The sequence below is a fragment of the Cupressus sempervirens genome, chromosome 10 (genome assembly GCF_028749045.1).
Source record: "Cupressus sempervirens isolate cs-2001-9-10 chromosome 10, ASM2874904v1, whole genome shotgun sequence".
Taxonomy (NCBI): Eukaryota; Viridiplantae; Streptophyta; class Pinopsida; order Cupressales; family Cupressaceae; genus Cupressus; species Cupressus sempervirens.
Genome location: NC_143127.1, coordinates 2,430,001 through 2,449,251, shown reverse-complemented (window position 1 = coordinate 2,449,251; position 19,251 = coordinate 2,430,001). Strand labels below are relative to the sequence as shown.

The window sequence follows — 19,251 nt, the reverse complement described above, 5'->3', positions numbered from 1 at the left end:
ATCCTATGGTCTCAAGATAAGATACATTTTTGTCAATTAATTTATTAGATAAACAACCCGATAAAAAAATTCGTGTCTCTATAACAATGAGAAAAGTTGAAATAACTAAAAAACTAAAGTTGAAGCAAAATCATGTCCAACATGTATTGGATTTTCTAAAAATGAGATGTTTTTTAATCATGATCTACTTCGATAATAAATGATAATGTTATTATCATTTAGTGAGATAGATAAATCCAACCCAAAGGAAAAATCTTGGAACTCTACAATATTATGTTTACCTTCTTCAATGATCTTACAAGTAGCCTTAACTACCATTTCCTCATGATATACAATAACTATCCCAATACCTAATTTATCAGGTTTTCCCTTAGAGGCCTTGAAAAAATTAAAGTTTTATTTTGCCATAGCAGAAGGAGACCACTTAGCTTCCATTCTTCTAACCTTAGTAGAAACATATTTTCTTACAACTCCATGGTTGGGTACAATACTAAGTGCATCCTATTTTCAAGTAATTCAACTGTTCCAATGAGAAAAGAAGGTGAATTGTTCAAAGTTCTTGTGTATGACGGATATACATTTTCAAAAAATAGATTTTTCAATACAAAAGATTATATTAGTGAAATTAGAAGATATTTTCCTAAAATTTTATTATTTCTCTCTAACTAGGTATTCCAAAGTAAAATTGAAGAGCAATAGCCCATATGTAGCCATAAAAGGAATATTTAAATAATGTACGCCAGGACAAAAATTGTGATTTTAAATCAGGAAATAAGACTAAAGATTGACCAAGTTTTTCAAGAAGCCAATACCAACAATCATAAAACACTGGACACTTCAAAAATAAATGAATTGATGATTCCATAAGATAGCCGCACATGCCACATTATACTATTCACAAAGTGCCATATATGTCCAAGTATCAAAATCAGTATATAATACAAATTTAAATTGATATGTTTGGAAGAACTAAATAACTTAGAAAATACATTCATTAAAATATGCATTTCTTTTAAAATATACAACTCCAAGTTTAGCTACATTCATAGTAAAATATCCATCTTAAAATCTACAAGTTATTCATAATTTAAAATGATTTGAGATAATCATTTTCACTAGATTGGGTATCATCACAAGGTGAGTGTGTATGTCTTCCTTCATATGTCGTGATTACCATACAACGGTCTTCTGATAGTCGCTCAACTCGCTTCTTCACTCGACAATTATTATGTGTACATCGATAATAACTTCTACAAAAGTTATGCATATGAATGTAATGAATATACACGTGAAACTTTATGTCAAACATAAAATTTTATATTCTATTATAAAAAAAATGAAATTTAATCCCCACATAATAAAAATAAATAAATCTAAATTGAATTCAAGTAAATGTTAAATGCTAGATTCATTTAAAAAAAATTAGTCATTTATAAAAAAAAAACTATAAAATTAATACATATTTTAATTTCTAATTCCACGATCATTTATTGAATCATATTAAACATTATAATAATTCCTTTTACTATTAAAAACAAAATATTTCTAATATAAGATTTGATTATATCTATAATAGTAAATCTAAAAATTAAAACTAAGAGAATAATTATATGAAGATGAATACGATTACTCATAAAAATAATAGGTAGGAAATGTTTAATAAAATATTTTTATCTTTGTTATAACAAATTATCCTATAGGCCTTAAAAAAACTTTTCACCAACTTGAATTTCTTAAACTTTCTGTTTATAAACTTGGTAACCACATCCAACATTCCAACTTTTATTTAACTGATATAAACTTTGCATCAAATTATGAACTTAAAATACCTTACTATACAGGATATCAAATTAAACATTCAACTTATACCAAGTTGCAACATTAAATAGTTAACATGAGATAAACATGCAATACAATAAGTATTCACACGTTTTGACACAAGTGTTTAATGTGGAAATCCTTTAAAGGGAAAAATCACCTGGGAGTTGACAACCCAAATATTTTCACTCTTCTTAAGTGAGACTTTCTAGGAGCCAACCTTGTGGTTACATACACAATATTAATATGACCTTTTTAGAGAATTTACACCAAATATCATATAGACCTTATCACTCCTTGACATTTCTAAAGAGTTGTTAGTTCAAGTTTTTCAGAGTCACCATTTTTACTCATTATTTTTGGTTTACTCTTATTTTCACATTTTTAATTTTGAACCATTGGTTCTGTCAAATTATCAAATTTGAAAATGAAGTCGAAGTGACATTTTTGCATCTATTTGACTTTGTTTTTAGCTGACATTCCTTTCGAGCTAAATTGTAGATCAAGTCCTCTCTCATAGTCCACTTTTCCTCTAGCTTATCCTTGCCCAGAGTTAATTCAAGAATGCATACATATGTATAATGTGTCTAAAGGCCATATACTAAAAAAGAATGGAAGTATCTTGTTGGATATCAATAAAGAGATTGTGTCTAGTTTATTTCACTTGGAAGAGCAACCATTTGCTAATCTTACCCTAGCCTTGTTTGTGGCTAGGTTTGCAGAGAAAGATAGTGATTATAGAAATGTCATAGAAAAAAGTTGGACAAAAGCTTTCTATAAGGGTGGTTCAAGGTTACCTAAAATCTTGAAGAAAAGCCTAATGATTGCTGTGGTTTAGGACTTAATGGTTCTTTTGCACACAATTTGTGGTTCCCCTAATGTTTTTGTTCTCAAGAATTGGATGTACTTTTATATTCAAATTGTGTTAGAAGGTTTGCAATTTATAGATTGGGCAAAACTAATTGCTAGCTTCGTCAAAGACCAGTTGAAAGGTGTCCTAAATTTGAAGAAATATTTCTTCATATAATCTTACTTAATGTACATGTTAGCTACCACTCAAGATTTGCAACAATTGCCACATGAACCCTGGACTGAGGAGATCACCATATATAGTTATTTCCCTTTGTTGAATAAAGATAAAGTATTAAATGATTTTAGAAGGGTTCATGATGTTTTCTTTGGAAAATTGTGTTATGAAATGTTAAGTTCTTTGCAACACAGAGCTTCACCTAAGTCTCAAAGACTTGTCCAATATTTTGGTAGCCTATATGTTCAATTCCAAAGGTTTACATATTTGAGAATAGGAGATTTTGATGAAGAACCTATGCATCTTTCTAGATTTTCCTTTGATTGTTTCATCTTGGTGGAAGTAGTGAGGCAATTAATTTCTATGATAAATAAATTCTCAGCTGAAGAAGCTTGTGATATTGTTTTCCCACTTAAACTAGGCAAGCTAACATGTGGAAGCATGGAAGATGCCAAATGTATAAGCATTGATCTAGTTTAGTTTAGTTTTGGTATGTATCAAGCTAGAATGAACTTTGACAGCAAAGGCATCATCCATAGCTTATTTGATAGCTAGATTAAAATTACACATGTTCCTACTATGGAGGATTTTCGAGAAGACTATATTGATGAACTAGAAGTAAAAATGAGAGGTTTATCTAGATCTACCATTTCCCAAATAATCCTTTTTTAATTGATGTTGGGAATAGATATCACAGATATAGAGGATGATGGAATAAACATTCTAACTTCTTAGGAAATTGAACTTGTAAATCTTGCCATAAATTGGGATTCTAAGGAAGAAGATGATATCCTTGAAATAATAGCTAATGTGTTTAAATTGAAAAAATCTTGGTTGAAATTGAAAAAGGGAACCTATGCTAATGTCAAGGCTGATTTTTTTTCTAATATTGGTCTCCCCATTGCAAGTAGCAGAAGGTCTTCTAGAATTTTTGAGAAAAAGGTTCACAATCTTCCCCTTGTACAGAAATTTTTTTCTAGTAGGAAGGATAAAATGTCATATCCAAAAAGCCTTCACCAAGTTATGTAGGTTGATAGTGAGCAAGACAAAGATCAAGGTGGAGAACTCATTAACAATAGCCAAAGAGTTGAGATGACCGCGGGTTCATCTCCTCCAAGGGTATAGGCTCTAACTACTCTAGAAGAGGCTGCTAGATCACAATGAGGTGCTACCACTCCTAACTAGCTTGTGGCCTTGGTAAATAGAAAAAGGAGTCTAGTCCTAGTTCCTTTTCTTGTGGATGACATTGTAAGATAGTGCACTAATAAGGCTCCCAAACCTAAGAGGACCAAAAGCACTACAAGGATAACTTTTGACAATGCAACTAGGAGGAGCATTGCTAAAGTGGCTACTTATAACCATAAAGAGGGAGCTAACAAATTGGATTTGAGAAATTTTGAGGTTACATGCATCAACCTAGGGGTAATGAATCATGAAACAAAGGAGCACTGGGTAGAAGCCTCCACTAAACAAATCATGCTATAATCACAAAAAAATGGAATTGAAAAGAAAAGGCTAAAAGCTAAAAATAATGTGATGGCTGAGTACATAAACTCCTTAAAGGAACAACACTTTATTCCTGGTTATCAGTCACAAGCTATCTTTGATTCCAATGCTCACAAAAACAAAAAGCTGCTAGAAGATCTAAAAAAGGAAAAAATGATGATGTTCACAGTGTCTAGTTAGATCAGCTTGGTAACAAGTCAAGTTGCCAAACTTATGCAAAATTTGCACGAGATTGTTTCCCTAGTAGGGGTTTCTCTAAATGAATCTCATGCTCAATCTGGGACATGGAAAATAGAAGTTGATAAACTATTAGCCATGGTGTCTTAGCTAGTGGAAGTAGAAGAGTTCGAGCTAGAAAAGTTCCTTCAAGAGAACCTGTTGCAACATGTAGACATAGCTTTAATTTAGGTTTTAAGGAAAAATATTGCCTAGAGAGTGTCCAACTAAACTTCTGCCATTTCAAGAATGCAAACTTGTGAAAGGGATTTCAAGGAATTACTGGAGTAGGTAGATAGAGATTTCCAATCTATCGATTCACCTTTGCCTAGCCCCCTTAAAGAAGGAAGTTTTGATGTAGAGACAATTGTCAAGAAACATGAAGAACATATGAATTATGTTAAGGAAAAAATGGAACTCATATCATTTGACTTCTCCAGAGTGGAAAAAAGTGAAGTGACTACCATACCTTGTGGAACCTGTACCTTGTGACTACCAAGCTACCTAGACATGGTGAACAAAATGAAGTTGGATAGAGATATTTATAAAAAATGCCTTCAAAGCATCAAGAATCCAAACACGACTGTCATGACTAAGTTCATGAATGTGTTTAGGACATGGAAGCTAGCGCATGGACAAAAAGATGCTGAAGATGTTGAAGATGAGGAGGAAGAGGAAACTGCTTGACCAATTGGCGATTATTTTATGTTTTCTGTTAAATTGCTCAAATTTTTTTTAGTTATGGTTCTTATCAATTAAACTCTGGGTCTACATACCCTATTCTAATGTTGGTTTTCATAACTACTTTTAACTATCCGAGAATTGGGTTTTCAGGAGATTCTTGGACAACTTATTATTTAAGCTCAAAACTCAGTAGTGCTAAGGGTTGGTAGTTTTTGATGGATATCATGCTGTGACCAATTTTCTTGAAGCTTTATGTTTTATGCAACTTTTCTAATTTTTTCCAGCATTATATATGAACAGTATTGTTCTTTTGAAAGGAAATGGTTAAATGTTTCAAAGATGTATGCTTTGAATTAGTTCATTATTTATTTAGTATTGAATCAATATTGAATCACTGAATGATTCTTCATGTGTTGGATATTTCTTTCCTCACGGTGATTATCTTTCAAGTTTTTAAAAATTTTTTTAAAAATTTTTATTTTTATTTTTTTGGAATGTGATTAATAGAGAAATTGTATGTTCTCTCCTTTCTGTATGTTTATTTTCATCATACAATAATTAATTAGATTATTTCCTCTATCCAAGAATATATGGAAAGCCTTATTACTTTTAGGTTAAAAGTAATCTTTGTGTAAAAGGTAGTTTTGATTGGAAATCTAATAAGGGAGTTGAACCTTACCAAAATTCAGAGAGGAATCATGAATGTGAAAATTCCTCAACTGTTAGGAAATTGTATTTGTCTTGTGAACATGGGCATATGATCTTTCATTCTTTTTCTTTAATTTAAAAGACAAATCTATTCACCAATATATTTTTTTCATCTCTACTGGGCAATCGATTGAAGAAGACTTAGCATTTTACCAGTTAAGAAATTGATATTATGCTCTGGCATGGTACTCCCTCATTGTGATATTTTCCTTGTTTTTCAACCAAATCTTGGATTTAACAACACCCAAGAAGATATCATATTTGATTTGAATGCAATATTTTCAAGTTGGCCAAGTTCTTAAAAGGGAAGAAGAGATTGGTGAATGACTGAGAAGAATTCTTATGGTTCAAGAAGCTATAGTAGTAAATAGATTGGTCCAAAGACTAGAGTAAAGCTGAATAAAGAGATCAAGAAAACTGGCTACAAAGAGATTCACAAGAGTTGATAGGGAACAAGGTCTTACTGATGATGACTTTGAAGCTCTTGAATTGATTGAATTTAAACCTGATCATAATCATAAGAGGAAAAATAAAATAAAGTTGATTAGTAGGCCTACCTCCCCACCACCATCACAACCTCCCCTGTCTCTACAAGCTCTTGATATTCCTGATATCTTTATACCAGTTATTTTAAACATCCAACCTTTGAATATTGTCCTTCCCATTATGAATTTTTGGGGTCAAGAAAATGGACCACTCCAACTTGGAGCAAATCTTGGGGCTATGCCCAAAGGTGCTAAAGATCTTTTACCTAAATTTAGTGGAGATGGAAAAGTTCTAGCTAAAGATCATCTAAGCTCTATCAAAGTAGCTTGTGGAACTATGGATGTCCCTACTAAAGATGTCATAGTCTGACTCTTTGTTCAAACATTTACTGATGCCACTATTGATTGGTTTAATCACCTTCCCCATGCCTCTATAACCAATTATGATACCATGAGTCATGCTTTTGAAGCATGTTTCAAAACTCCTAGTGATGGGAATTCTTTCCTAATTCAATTGTCTCAACTAAAGAAAGAAATGCATGAACCCATGAGAGAATTCATGTCTAAATACAATAAACTTCTAGAAAGGATTCCTAGAGCCTCAAGACTCAATGTAGAAAATTGAAAGGGATTCTTTATAGGAGCAATGCCTCCAGACATTTCTTTTCATATGAGAAGAAATATTCCTATCGACCTAGCTGCTACCCAAAGGTTAGCTATTGAACTGGAAGATGATTTGATAATAGCAAGGAAATGGAGACGAGATGTCTAGACTTCTAATCCTCAAAATTCCACAAGTACAGAACCAGTGGTCCAAAGATTAGTTAATGATGTTATTACATTGAAAAGGTAGCAAGGAAAACCTAGTGTCTACCCAAATCAATATCAACACCAGTCTAGGAAAAACTCTTTCCCCACACAACAGGGTAAACTTGATAACTAGTTGCCTGGTCCATATAGTAATTTGTAGATTGAAGCTTCTCCTAATAAAGAGGTGATGTGCTCTTTCTATCTCACCATTGATCATGATGGTGAAACTTGTATAGATTGGTTGAGACATTTGCAAATGAAAGAGACTGAAGGTTAACATGGAATTGGTACTAAAGTTGAAACAGACTCACCTGAAACAAGTACCTCACATTCTTTCTAGAATATGAATCTGATATCGATGGAAATGGAGACATTTTTCTAGCCACAAATGACCCTGCATGCTCCATGATGACCAGAGGATAGAGAGCTTCCAAATTTCATTCTAGGATGAACTTAAATCCACAAGGTATAAATATGAAACATTCATCTCAACTTGTTAAAGACCTCACCAAAGGTACGAAAAATACTTCTCCTAAGAAAAATGATGTAAATCCTAGTTCTTCTAATTCCTTTGATATAGTTTAGTTTTGTAAATCTTTCACTATTACTATATCTATTGCTAATCATTTAAAAAAAATCCTAAAGAACTAGAAAAACTTGTGAATTTTATTAAAGGTGGGTCATGTGATAATTCACAACTCATTGGTGAAACCTCTAACTCTGCCGAGACACCTATCCCAACCAATGAGCCTGTTCAAGAACAAGCTACCAATCTTGGAAACCATATGATCCTAGAGATTGATGGAAAAAACAAAAATCTTGATCCTTTTTATATTTCTCAATTACTCAATGGAAGGAAACTCGATAATTGCATTATAGATTCTAGTGCATTCAATAACATAATGCCTTCTTCTATTGCTAAAGCTTTGGGCTTGACTCTTACTAAAAATTATGGGAAGTGCTATTCTATGGATGGTAAACAAGCACCTCTGATAGGCTAGGTGAAAGATACACAAGTAGTTTTAGTAGTATATCTAGATAAAAGGTTGAAAATGACTATATTGGTGGCAGAAATACTAGCAAGTTATGGGATGTTACTCAGTAGTTATTCTTGTAGGGAATAATAAAGTTCATTTAACCCCTGAAGAGAAAAAGAAGTACACCATTTTCCCTTCAGATGATCCTAAATCTCATATTTTATACCAAGAGTGCCAATTGGGTAACTACTTTATTCAATCTAAAGAAGAAGTAGAAAATTTGGAAGAAAATGAAATATGGAGTATGGAATTTGATGGAAGTTTCTCTAGTACTAGATTAGGGGTAGGTGTAGTTTTAATTTCTCCTAAAGGAGATATCTTGACCCATCCTTTCAAATTGGATTTTCATAATACTAACAATATTTCTGAGTATGAGGCTCTTCTTCTAGGATTACGTGAAGCAAAGTTGAAAGGGATAAGATCACTAGTGGTGAAAGGAGATGTAGAATTAATTATGAAACAAGTAAGGGGTTTATATGTTATAAAAAATGAGCATCTAAAGCAATATTAGAATTTAGTATGGGACAATATTGATCCTTTGATGCATTCAATATCAAAGTGATACGAAGAAGTGAGAATTCTAAGGCAGACTCTCTTGCCATGTTAGCTGCTTTACTATTTCCCCATCCATATGACCAAAAATAGTATAAAATTGAAATGATCTATCACCCAAATGTACCAAAAAATGTAAATCATTGGCAAGTATTTGACAATGATAAACAAATTGAACAATTCCTAACTTGTACAGGATGTTTTGCTGAGTCTTATTTTGAAGGATCTTCGAAGATGTCGGATGAAGGATCATTGGTTCCTCTTGATGAACAAGAAGTGGTTCAATTAAAAGGGAACAAATTTCCTCATGGCCTGGTTTCCCTTGAGAATATGTTTTCATGAAAAAATGAAGGATTTATACTAAAGAAAGGCCCTTGGGGTGAATAAAGAATATGATAAGATTAACATTGGTGATGATAATGATCAGAAATGGATTTCTATTGGGAAAATGTGTTCTTTAGAAGAAAATAATCAACTCAAATCATTATTAATTGATTTCAAATATGTTTTTACTTGGGGTTATGATGACCTAAAAAACTTTAGGAACAGAGAGTACAGACATTCTATTCCTTTGAAACTAGAAGCTGTGCCTTTCAAACAAAAGTTGAGAAGTTATAAAGCTAAAGTTTTAGAAGCAATCTTCAAAGAGGTAGAAGTGATGCTCAAACAAAGAATTATTTATCCTATTTACCATTCTACTTGGGTGGCCAATATTGTGCCGGTGTGAAAGAAAAATGGAGAAACAAGAATTTGTGTAGAGTTTCGCAATCTGAATCAAGCTAGCCTCAAGGATAACTATGCACTCCCCATTATGGAAGATTTGTTGGAAAAAGTAGCAGGAGTAGAAATGATGTCAATGCTTGATGATTTTTTCAGTTATAACCAAATTAGTGTAGCTGAAGCCAATCAACACAAGACAACCTTTATAACCCCATGGGGTACATTCACCTATAATAGGATGCCTTTTGGTCTCATTAATGGTAGTGCCACATTTCAATGAGAAATGAACTACTCTTTTAAGGATTTTAGAGACAAAATTATTGCGATCTATCTAGATGATTTAATGGCATTCTCTAAGAAAAGGAAGGATCATTTGAGAGATTTGTTTATGGTTCTCCAAAGATGTAGAGAACATGAGATATCCTTGAATGCTAAGAAGGAAATTTTATTTTTTGAAGAAGGAAAATTGTTAGGCCACATTGTGTCAAAGAAAGGAATTCAGATAGAACCTAATAGGATAAAGGCAATTCAACAATTAAGCCTCCTAGTGAATAGAAGTGGGGTCAAATCTTTTTTGGTCAAGTTAACTTCCTTCAAGCTTTCGTGCCAGATTTTGCTAACCTCACCAAAGCTATAATCAAAATGATGAGTGAGAAATAAATTTTCAAATGGAATGAAAAAGGTAAGAAGGCATTTGATGAGATTAAAAAGTCCATTACTTTGGCCCCTACTTTGGTTACTCCTAATTTCAAAAGAGACTTCATCATCTACTATTATGCATTTGAGCATACTTTATCAGGTATCTTGACACAAAAAAAAATCAAGGTAACAATTTTTTTTTTGGTATTTATGAGTGTACCTCTAAAGAAACAGGAATTAAATTTTTCACTTATTGAGAAACAAGCCTTTGCAGTGGTCAAAGCTATTAAGAAATTTAGGTACTATATTCTACATTCTCATTCAGTTGTTTATGTTCCTGGAACTGCTATAAAAAGTATTTTAACTTAGCAAGATGTAGGGCTAAATAAAAGGGCCACTTGGGTGGTTAAGTTACAAGAATATGACATTGATATAAAACCAAAAAACTTAGTGAGAGGGAAGGGTTTCTATAAACTAATTTTTTGAAAATGCTATTGTCATGAATGAGAAATAAGAATTGCCCCACATTCTATTGGTAGGTCTCATAGACTCATGGTTTTCCAAAGTAGCATACTATTTAACATATGGAGATTGTCCTGAAGGAATGCCACTCAGGGAAAAGAGGGATCTAAAGTTGAAGGCTACAAAGTATGTAATTTCTTAGGGTGTATTATATAAGAAGGGAATAGATGGAACATATATGATGTGTGTTTATGAGAGTCAAAAAAAAAAATTACTCAAAACATTCCATGAAGAGGCATACGATGGTCACTTTTCCTCATCAGTCACAACTTTTAAAATTTTGAGAAATTGTTTCTACTAGCTTGACATATTTCAAGATGCTTATTTGTATGTCAAGGAGTGTGAAAAATACAAGCTATTCTCTGGTAAACCTTTGTTAGAAACACTACCCCTTAGGCCAGTGGTCATTGAGAAACCTTTTAAACAATGGGGTATTGATTTTATTGGACCTATAAATCCCATTTCAAGTGCAGGATATATGTTCATCCTAACAATAACTGATTATTTTACTAAATGGGTTGAAGCTATACCTAGCAAGAAAGAAAACACTCAAGTAACCTGTGATTTTCTTTTAAATCATATCTTGATAAGATTTGGGGTGACCACTAAATTTTTTGTTGACAATACATCCTATTTCTTTTCTGAAGATATCACTCTTTTATGTTATGAGAATGGAATTACCTTGGCACAAGCTTCAAATTATTTCCCACAAGGTAAAGGTCAAGCCGAGTCAAGAAATAAAAATTTGGTTTCCATCATGAAGAAATTGGTTAGCGAGAAAGGCAAGGATTGGCATAAAAATTTGTATGAAGCATTAGACAAGACTTCCCCTAAGAGGTCTATAGGCATGTCTCCTTTTGAATTAGTATATGGAATTAATGCACAAATATCTTTGCCATTTGAATCTTATAGTTGCAAAAATACAAACTATCATTGAAGATGCCTACTTTTAGTCATCCTTGGAGAAAAGAATCATGTACTTGACAAAAATAGAGGAAGAGAGAAATAAAATGGTAGACAAGATTACATAACATCAAATGAGGGTGAAGAAGGTCTTTGATCAAAATACAAGACCGAGAAAGTTCATGCTTGGAGATGAAGTCCTTTTATGGGATAAACAAAATGAAAAGAAAGGAAGTCATAGCAAATTTGAATAATTATGGAAAGGTCCTTTCAAGGTAATTAAATTAGTTGGTCCTAATGTAGTGAAATTGTCATATCTAAGTGGAGAAGTCTTGCCATATACCTACAATAGGAAGGATTTGAAATTGTTCAAGTTTTAGAGGAGTTTTTTCTTTATTTGTACATATTAAGCCTAGATTCCTACTTTGTTTTCTTTTTTTTTTTCCCCCTTTTTTCCATTTTGTTTTTCCACCTTAGGTTTGCCAACCAAGTATCTGAGTTCTCTATTTTTCATGTGAAAACCAGTCTCTAGACAAAGCCGATGTTAGCTAATGTTTTTTAGAGTCTCCATTTTTAATCATTATTTTTGGTTTACTCTTGTTTTCACATTTTTAATTTTGAACCATTGGTTTTGTCAAATTGTCGAATTTGAAAATGAAGTGGAAGTGACAATTTCGCATCTATTTGACTCCTTTTTAAGCTAACATTCCTTTTGAGCTAAATTGTTGACCAAGTCCTCCCTTACAGTCAACTTTAACTTGAATCCAATTTATTTCAAACCATCATCTTGTTGTAGTTCAAAAGATGTCTTGGTATAATAAGCAAGTGTCTTGTACTCTTTGAACCTGTTGTACCCTTTCTACCAAGTTCAAAGAGCACTAAGCCACATTAAACCTCTTGTACCAAAGGAACTAGTTCGCAAGTTCAATGTCTCTTGTGTTCCTCAAAGCAGCTTTCCTTGGAAGACCCACTTGACATGTCACACAAACACATGGCACATGAGAAATGCAATAGTTGGTTGCCTCATCATGATTAACATTGTTGTGGGTGACATTATGATCTAAAGATAAGTACAAAAAATTAATGATCAAGTGAAATTATAATTAATAGATGTGTTGGAGTTTTGATTTAAGGGTGTGAAAGCAAAGATTTGGCATGTGCAAAGAGGGATAATGGTGAAGAAGCACCTAATATACAAGAAATGAGGAGGTTAATATTTCTAATGTGAGATATTTGAATTCATTTGAGTCCTTTGAGTCAAGATGTAAAGGCTAGAAAAGCCATTTGTAATAAGGTGTCAAAGTTGTCCAAGGAGGTCTTAATATGATCAGTAATGTCAAAATGGTCATTTAATATGTGAATGGAACTATATTTATCCATATAAAGTCATTTGATTCATAGGTGTGATCTAGTTTGGGCTTATACAAAAATTGTAATAGAAAAATGCATAAAGTGCACAAAAGGTTGTGAAAACAAATGCATAATGTTGTATAGGGCTAAAAGAATGTAATAAGTTGGTTTGAAAAGTGGTTGAGAAGTTGTGAAATAAAAAAATAACTATAAAAAAATTTTAATGGTCATTCAAAAAGAGAGAGATAAGGAGGATATAAATTTGGAAAATTTGAGTATTTAAAACTTGTTATTTTGATTGGTTTCTTACATTTATTCTCTGTTTCTAGGCCTTGTACGACCATGTACAGCCTGGAAACTCTATAAATTAGTAATGGATAGATATATTAATAAATCCTCTTTCTCATTCTTTTTGTTTGAATTAATTTCAGTAAGTTTTGAAAAAGTTATGCAAGTTTTGGTGAAAGTTGTTGTTTTCAGATTTAAGGATGCCCGACTATAGTCAGATTGAAATGTTTGGTACATGAATATTTTGAAAAATCAAGACCTCTAATAATAATCATTGGAAATATGCATGAGTTAAATTAAATTTATTTTAGGTTTGGGTTGGTTTTACATATATTTGTGAAAGTTATGGGCGTTTGAGTGAAAATTGGTTTTTAACAATTTCCATTAGAGTTGTAGGCAATGATTTATGCTTGGAAAATGATTTTTGAATGGTAAAAATAAATTAATTACATATTTGGAAACTATATTCATTAATAGATAATGTGAAATTTTTTTGGTGTTATTTAGATTCATTTTGAGGAAGATATGAGATGCCCTAGGAAGGGTTTGGTGTTTTAAATTTGGTTTATGATAGAAAAATGACAATCTGAAACAGTTATTGGTTGAGGAACCAAATGGAATCATAAGATCTTTTAATTTTGGGAAATGGTAGTTCTTGATGTTGAATAAAAACTTCATTCTTTCTAGAAAATTTAATATTGTGATTTTGTGGGTCAAATAAATCAATCTTTAAAGACTATCTCGAAGACAACAATGTTGTGGTTTTCCACATAAGTTGCCTTTGTTCAAAGATATTATTGAATGGATGTTGAAAGCATCATAAAGGTTCCTATTTATTTTTGGGTTTGTATGATGCTATGCATCAAATCATAATTTAAAGTACTTGGCTCCTAATGTAATGTCAGTACCTTTTCCACCCTATCACCTTTCCCTCACAACATGCCAAAAATCACTTTCATCCTATGCACAATAAATGATCATGCCCTCCTATTCAAAATGAATTTAAAGGAAAGTTTCCTCATGTAAAACAAAAATTTTAAGTTTCTTTTTCTATTAAAACAAGTAGTCACAAGAGAGAAACAAGGAAAAGTAGATCTCTTTCATGGTTGAAATGATCATTGTCTTCCAAGTAGTCCTTCTATCTTCTAATTGTTTCTTCCTCTCGCTCGTGAGGTGAATAATGCTTGTGGCTGTTTCCTTGCTTTTATATTCAAAACAAAACTCTTAAAATCATGAAGTCTACATTACACATATTTGGAAAGACCTGTAGTCTGCAATGTAGGCCCCCTATTATAACTGATACAGACTTTCTAGGGGTTGATTTGGGAAAGGTTTCAAAAAGATCGTGTGAAAGACTAGCTCAACCTTTTTCCACTGTAATATTAGACACAAAATTGCTCATGGCTTCCACTTTTCCTTTGTCTTCTCCTCTGCTAGAGCTAATTTAGGAATGTATACATATGTATAATGTATCTAAAGGCATATACTTAAAAAGGATGGAAGTGTCTTGTTGGATATCAATAGAGAGACCATGTCTAGTTTATTTCACCTGGAAGAGAAACCATTTGCTGATCTTACCCAGCCTTGTCTATGGCTAGGTTTACTGAGAAAGCTAGTGATTATAGAAATTTCATAGCAAATAGTTGGACGAAAGCTTTCTATAAGGCTGGTTCAAGGTTACCTAAAACCTTGAAGAAAAGCCTGATGACTATTGAGGTTTAGGACATAATGGTTCTTTTGCATAGAATTTGTGGTTCCTCTGATGTTTTTGTTCTCAAGAATTGGATGTACTTTTATATTCAAATTGTGTTAGAAGGTTCACATTTTATAGATTGGTGAAACTAATTGCCAAATCCCTTAGAGACCAGTTGAAAGGTGCCCTAAATTTTAAGAAAGATTTCTTCATATCATCTTACTTAATGTACATGTTAGCTACCACTCAAGATTCACAACAATTTCCACATGAAACCTGAACTGAGGAGATCACCATATATAGTTATTTCCCTTTGTTGCATAATGATAAAGTATTAAATGATTTTAGAAGGGTTCATGATGTTTTCTCTAGAAAATTGTGTTTTGAAATGAAAAGTTCTTTGCAACACAAAGTTTCACCTGAGTCTCAAAGACTTGTCTAATCTTTTGGTAGCTTATATGTTCAGTTCCTAAGGTTTACATATTTGAGAACAGGAGGTTTTTATGAAGAACCTATGCATCTTCCTAGATTTTCCTTTGATTGTTTCATCTTGGCAAAAGTAGCATGACAATTAATTTCTGTGATAAATAAATTCTCAGCTAAAGAAGCTTATGATATTGTTTTCCCACTTAAACTAGGCAAGCTAACATGTGGAAGCATGGAAGATGCCAAATGTATAAGCTTTGATCTAGTTAAGTTTTTTTTTGGTATGTATCAAGCTAGAATGAACTTTGACAGCAAAGGCATCATCCATAGCTTATTTGATAGCTAGATTAAAATTACACATGTTCCTACTGTTGAAGATTTTTTGGGAAGATTTTACTAATGAACTAGAAGTAAAAAGGAGAGGTTTATCTAGATTTACCATTTCCCAAATTATCGTTTTTCAATTGAAGTTGGGAATAGATATCATAGATATAGAGGATGATGGAACATACATTCTAACTTCTCAGGAAATTGAACCTATAAATCTTGCCATAAATTGGGATTCTAAGTGAAATAATAGCTAATGTGTTTAAAAGGACAAAATCTTGGTTGAAATTAAAAAAGGGAACCCATGCTAATGTCAGGGCTAATTTTGTTTCTAATATTGGTCTCCCCATTACAGGTAGCAGAAGGTCTTCCATAATTTTTGAGAAAAAGGTTCACAATCCTCCCCTTGTACAAAAATCCTATTCTAGCAGGAAGTCTAAAATGTCTTCTCTAGCAAGCCCTCACCAAGTTATTTAGGTTGAAAATGAGCAAGACATAGATCAAGGAGGAGAACTCATTGATAATAGTCAGAGAGTTCAGATGACCATGGGTTCATCTCCTCCAAGGGTATAGGCTGTAACTACTCTAGAAGGGGTTGTTGGATCACAAAGGGATGCTAGCACTCCTAACTAGATTGCGGCCTTGGTAAATAGGAAAATGAGTCTAGTCCTAGTTTCTTTTCCTATGGATGACATTGTAAGTAAGTACACTAATAAGTCTTCCAAACCCAAGAGGACCAAAAACACTACAAGGATAACTTTCAACAGTGCAACTGGGAGGAGCATTGCTAAAGTGGCTACTTAGAACCATAAAGATAGAACTAACAAATTGGATTTGAGAAATTTTGAGGTTACACACACTGACCTATGGGTAATGAATCATGAAACAAAGGAGCACTAGGTAGAAGCCTCCACTAAACAAATTGTGCTACAATCACAAAAAGATGGAATAAAAAAGAAAAGGATGAAAGCTGAAAACAATGCAATGGATAAGTACATAAACTCCTTAAAGGAACAAAGCTCTATTCCTAGTAATCATTCAAAAGATACCTTTGATTCCAATGCTCCCAAAAACTAGTAGCTGCTAGAAGATCTAAAAAAGGGAAAAATGACAATGCTCGTAGTGTCTAGTTGGATCAGCTTGGTAATGAGTCAAGTTGCCAAACTTATGCAAAATTTGCATGAGACTATTTCCCTAGTAGGGGTTTCTCTAAATGAATCTCATGCTCAGTCTGGGACATGGAAAATAAAATTTGAAAAACTATCAGCCATGGTGTCTTAGCTAGTGGAAGTAGAAGAGTTCGAGCCAGAAAAGTTCCTTCAAGAGAACCTTCTGCAACATGTAGACGTAGGTTTAATTCAAGTTCCAAGGAAAAATATTTCCTGGAGAGTGTCCAACTACACTTCTACCATTTTAAGAATGCAATCTTATGAAAGAGATTTCAAGGCATTGCTGGAGTAGGTAGATAGGGATTTCTAGTCTATTGGTTCACCTTTACCTAGCCCCCTTAAAAAAGGAATTTTTGATGTAGAGATAATTGTCAAGCAACATGAAGAACATATGAGATATGTTAAGGAAAAAATGGACCTCACATCATTCAACTTCTCTAGAGTGGCAAAAAGTGAAGTGATGGCATGAACCTATACCTTGCGACTACCAAGCTACCTAGACATGGTGAACAAAATGAAGCTGGATAGAGACATCTAGAAAAATCACCTTCAAAGCATCAAGAATCCAAACATGACTACAATGATTGAGTTCATGAATGCATTTAGGATGTGGAAGTTGGCGTGTGGGAAAAGAGATGCTGAAGATGATGATGAGGAGGAAACCACTTGACTGATCGACAATTATTTTATGTTTTTTGTTAAATTGCTCAAATTTTTTTTAGTTATGATTCTTATCAGTTAAACTTTGGGTTTGTGTACCCTATTCTAATGTTGGTTTTCATAACTACTTTTAACTGTCTAAGAATTGGGTTTTCAAGGAGATTATCAAACAACTTATTATTTAAGCTTAAAACTTAGTAGTGCTAAGGGTTGGTAGTTTTTTATGGATATCATGCTGTGACCAATTTTCTTGAAGCTTTATGTTTTATGCAATTTTTCTATGTTTTTCCAGCGTTATATATGAACAGTATTGTACTTTTGAAAGGAAATGGTTAAATGTTTCAAAGACATATGCTTTGAATTAGTTCATTATTGATTTAGTATTGAATCACTAAATGATTCTTCATGTGCTGGATATTTCTTTCCTCGTGGTGATTATCTTTCAAGTTTGTTTATTTTCTAGAATGTGATTGATAGAGAAACTGTGTGTTCTATCCTTTCTGTATGTTTATTTTCATCATACTATAATTAATTAGATTATTTCCTCTATCCAAGAATAGATGGAAATCCTTATTACTTTTGGGTTAAAAGTAATCTTTGTGTAAAAGGTTGTTTTGATTGGAAATATAATAAGGGAGCTGAACCTTACCAAAATTTAGAGAGGAATTGTGAATGTGAAAATTCCTCAATTGTTGGGAAATTGTATTTGTCTTATGAACATGGGCATAGGATCTTTCATTCTTTTTCTTTAATTTAAAAGACAAATCTATTCACCAATAAGAGTGTTTGGCTATGAAGGACTTAGAAACACTCAAAATAGTGTTACCGTATAGGATTTCAAAAGACTTTTAGGTCCACTTGGTTAAGAGAAGTTTTTGCTACAATTGTAAGAAAGTAACAATGAAATGATCTATTATGTTTTAGAAATACCTTCCTTGTTCAAATATCTTCTTTTCTAAATTTTTTCCTTATGATCCCTTTCTGGCTAATTTACACACTTGCTACATCAAATTACCACTTCCTTTGCTTGATCTTCAAAATGTTGTTATGCTCGAGTCACCATTTGACAATCACTTGCTTCTTAAATCAACAATATCAATAAAAAATATAATAAACATCTTGTTCATCACTCAAATATAATATATTTTCCTTGCTCTAGAATCTTATAAGTTTTACTTCTTAATCACAATCATCAAATGTTTATCAGGTTTAGATTCATTGAATCTAGATGCTCATGAAATATACTTCCACATTGAAATTTGTGGTTCATTTAAAGTTGATAAACATCCTTCATCAGATATTCTTTGAATTTCTCTAGCTAGTTGATCTTATAACTAACTTCATCCTAATCCTTAAAACTTCTCCAACAATCTTAGTTTTCATCAAATGTTGGCCTTAGATTAAATCTTTTCCAAACTTGTTCTTGATGTTCATGCTTAGTGAGCACTACAATTGGTCAATAATAGAATCAGTTAACACTATAATTACCTAGTTAACACTAAACTTTTTCACTTCTTTATTATGTTCTTAGTGACAACTATAGTAGCTCAGTTAATACCACATTCCTTCATTCTACAAAAAAACTATCTTTCTTATACATGATTCCATAACTTAATCAAACCATGTAAAACAATCAAACAAACATTATATTGTCAGATTCTAACTCATTAAAGTGCCCACTGAATACCATACACTTATCAATACTTACATC

At 32.5% G+C, this 19,251-nt stretch overlaps 1 protein-coding gene across 2 annotated transcripts in view; it reads right to left on the bottom strand.

The window, feature by feature from the left end:
* Positions 1-728: 728 nt before the first annotated feature.
* LOC149532256 (uncharacterized) overlaps positions 729-19,251 on the bottom strand; it is a 273,508-nt gene continuing 254,985 nt past the window's right edge. Inside the window, exon 3 of one of the 2 annotated variants that reach the window (XM_089802976.1) lies at positions 729-1,250. In XM_089802976.1, the coding sequence (XP_089659102.1) occupies positions 1,088-1,250 (163 nt within the window). In that variant the 3' untranslated portion in view covers positions 729-1,087. The remainder of the gene's footprint in view (positions 1,251-19,251) is intronic. The other variant, XM_089802977.1, reaches the window with a different exon arrangement.